General features: G+C 36.3%; 1 protein-coding gene across 1 annotated transcript in view; it reads left to right on the forward strand.

Annotated features, from left to right (window-relative positions):
- The window catches only part of LOC106880484 (coatomer subunit beta), a 191565-nt gene that overhangs the window by 22967 nt on the left and 166097 nt on the right, over positions 1 to 2501 (forward strand). The window contains exons 5-6 of the mRNA XM_014930433.2: positions 807 to 899; positions 1769 to 1906. Coding sequence (XP_014785919.1) covers positions 807 to 899; positions 1769 to 1906 — 231 coding nt within the window. The remainder of the gene's footprint in view (positions 1 to 806; positions 900 to 1768; positions 1907 to 2501) is intronic.

Consider the following 2501-nt stretch of genomic DNA (forward strand, 5'->3'; position numbering starts at 1 on the left):
CCCACTCTTGCCTCCCCCACCTCTGACACCATCACATCACACCACACCACACATCACTACACCACCATACCACACAACACATCACATCACAGCATACCGCCATGCACATACCAGCAGTGACCACTTCCCAACCCCACATTTCACACCTACACATACACACACATGTCAAGATAACCAGCCCGCTTCCACACACACATACAAACCCTCTTATACACATGCACGCGCACCTTTATTTTGGGATCACCACTACTTTATTATCTCCCCTTCTCCCTAGTGTTCCTGTGTGACCCTTCTGTCCGGCATTCGCCATGATAGATCGCTAGCCACTACACATTCTTTATTTTCTCTCCTTGTTTCTTTCTGTGGAAGAGCATAGGCTCGAAACGTTAAAGACTTTTTCACTTCCCGAGCATTATACTAATACATCTGTTGTCTACACCACCTGTCTTCATCTTTTGTTTTTTTTGTGAATTCTCCCTGTATATATATGTGTGTGTGTGTGTGTGTGTGTGTGTGTGTGTATCCAGTGTCTTTATAATGGCACTGCTTGAGCAGTGATGTTTGTTTATTTCACCTATGAAAAGTTTGTTAGTTGTTCAGCATGTGAAGAACAGTGAAATAAAATAAAAGTTGGCAACAGGAAAGGACTCTGACCTTAGAATACTTCAAGTAGTCTTAGACATACCATACCAGCATAGAAAATGTGAATATAAAACTTATGCCACTGCTGCTGCCACTGCTATCTTCCTTCCTTCCTTCCTTTAATACAGTAACTTGTAATGTGAATGTATTTTCTCTTGTGACAGGAAGCTGCTTTGAACTACCTCAGCAGTTGCATCGACCAAGTGAACACTTTTGGGGATATTCTCCAACTTGTTATTGTTGAGCTTATCTACAAGGTAAGTATGTAAGGGCTGGCTTGTTCCATGCTAAAATGAAGAAACACACATTAAAGTAATAATGACAATGATAATACCTAAACATTATGGCCTTATCAGACCAGTCACAGTCTACTTGGAGATGATAGTAACTCCTCTGCTAGCCTTTTCTTTCCAGTTCATGCATGTTGATAGAAGCCACTCCTGCTGATAAAATAGGAAATGTTGAGAGGAACACTAACCCCACATACCCACACCTACGATAAATGACTTCTGTTAATGTAGGGAGGTGTACAAAGGAACTGTTATGCCTAAATTAATGTGGGAGCCTCTATATGACTGCTTGATCTAGAAATAGCTGTTGAATCTTCAAATCATACTCACTACTTAGAAAAGTGATGATTACATATAATATAGATACTTCTAAAATCATGGATGGTCATGGCTGGAATGCATTTCATAATATGCTTAAAGTTAATATGCAGTTAAACAACATATGTTAATAGATTATAGTCTAGTTACATTGAGGAGCTATAGAGAGGAACACTGGACCTACCATATCTAAAACTACCACATCTCTACCTCTCACAAGTGTACCTACTGATAAATGAATATCCTCCTGCTAAGGTAGGGGATGTTGAGTGGGAGATGCACTTAAGCTGTGGCATGTACTGATGTGACATTTACGTCATAGATATCAACCAACTAATAATGATGTATTAATTTTTCTAAGTGCACATATGCTTATATATAAATTTGGACACTATTTTAAGAGGCAAACTGTTATATCAATGAAAGGTATTTTTCATGAAAGGTTTTGTCATATATAGCTTAAATAGTACATAATACTATTAATTACTGAACATTTGTTTGTTCTTAATTTTCAATAGGTATGCCATGCCAATCCTTCAGAACGGGCCCGTTTCATACGCTGTATCTATAACTTATTGAACTCATCAAGCCCTGCAGTGCGTTATGAAGCAGCTGGAACTCTTGTGACACTATCAAGTGCCCCTACTGCAGTCAAGGTGAGACCATTGACCTTTTCAAGGATATCTTAACTTTTTAATCAGGTTTCTTAGTTGCATTTGGGCGAAGATTCTTGTTTTCTTTGAATATAGTTAACATTAAAATATATATTTTCTATACTACCATGTGCGTTAGCATATGTACAACACAAGTTTTGATAGAAAATGAATAAGATAACACATTTAATGTCGGTAAATTTGAAGAGAAGTAGCAAAATATAGTTTAACCCTTTCGTTACTATATTTCTGACCAAAATACACCCCTCGTGAGTTTCAATTAAATTCTAAAATAATCGTGAATTTAGACTAGTCTCATTAAACACCTGTAACTTTTTTATTTATCAACATATTAATGTGATATTTGGAACATAATTGAAGAAAGGGATCTTAATCAATTCTATTGCATAATTTTTGTCTCAAAGTGACTCTAATTACAGGTAAATCCAGGTAAACTGAGCAAAATGTAAAAATATTAAAATTTTGTTTAAACATTACCATAGAAAATGTGTCATCAGCTCATATTTAATTGGGTATGCAACAAAATTTTGATATAGAAGACTTGTGCACATCACTAGGTTATCAATTGAATTTAATG

The sequence above is a fragment of the Octopus bimaculoides genome, chromosome 18 (assembly GCF_001194135.2).
Source record: "Octopus bimaculoides isolate UCB-OBI-ISO-001 chromosome 18, ASM119413v2, whole genome shotgun sequence".
Taxonomy (NCBI): Eukaryota; Metazoa; Mollusca; class Cephalopoda; order Octopoda; family Octopodidae; genus Octopus; species Octopus bimaculoides.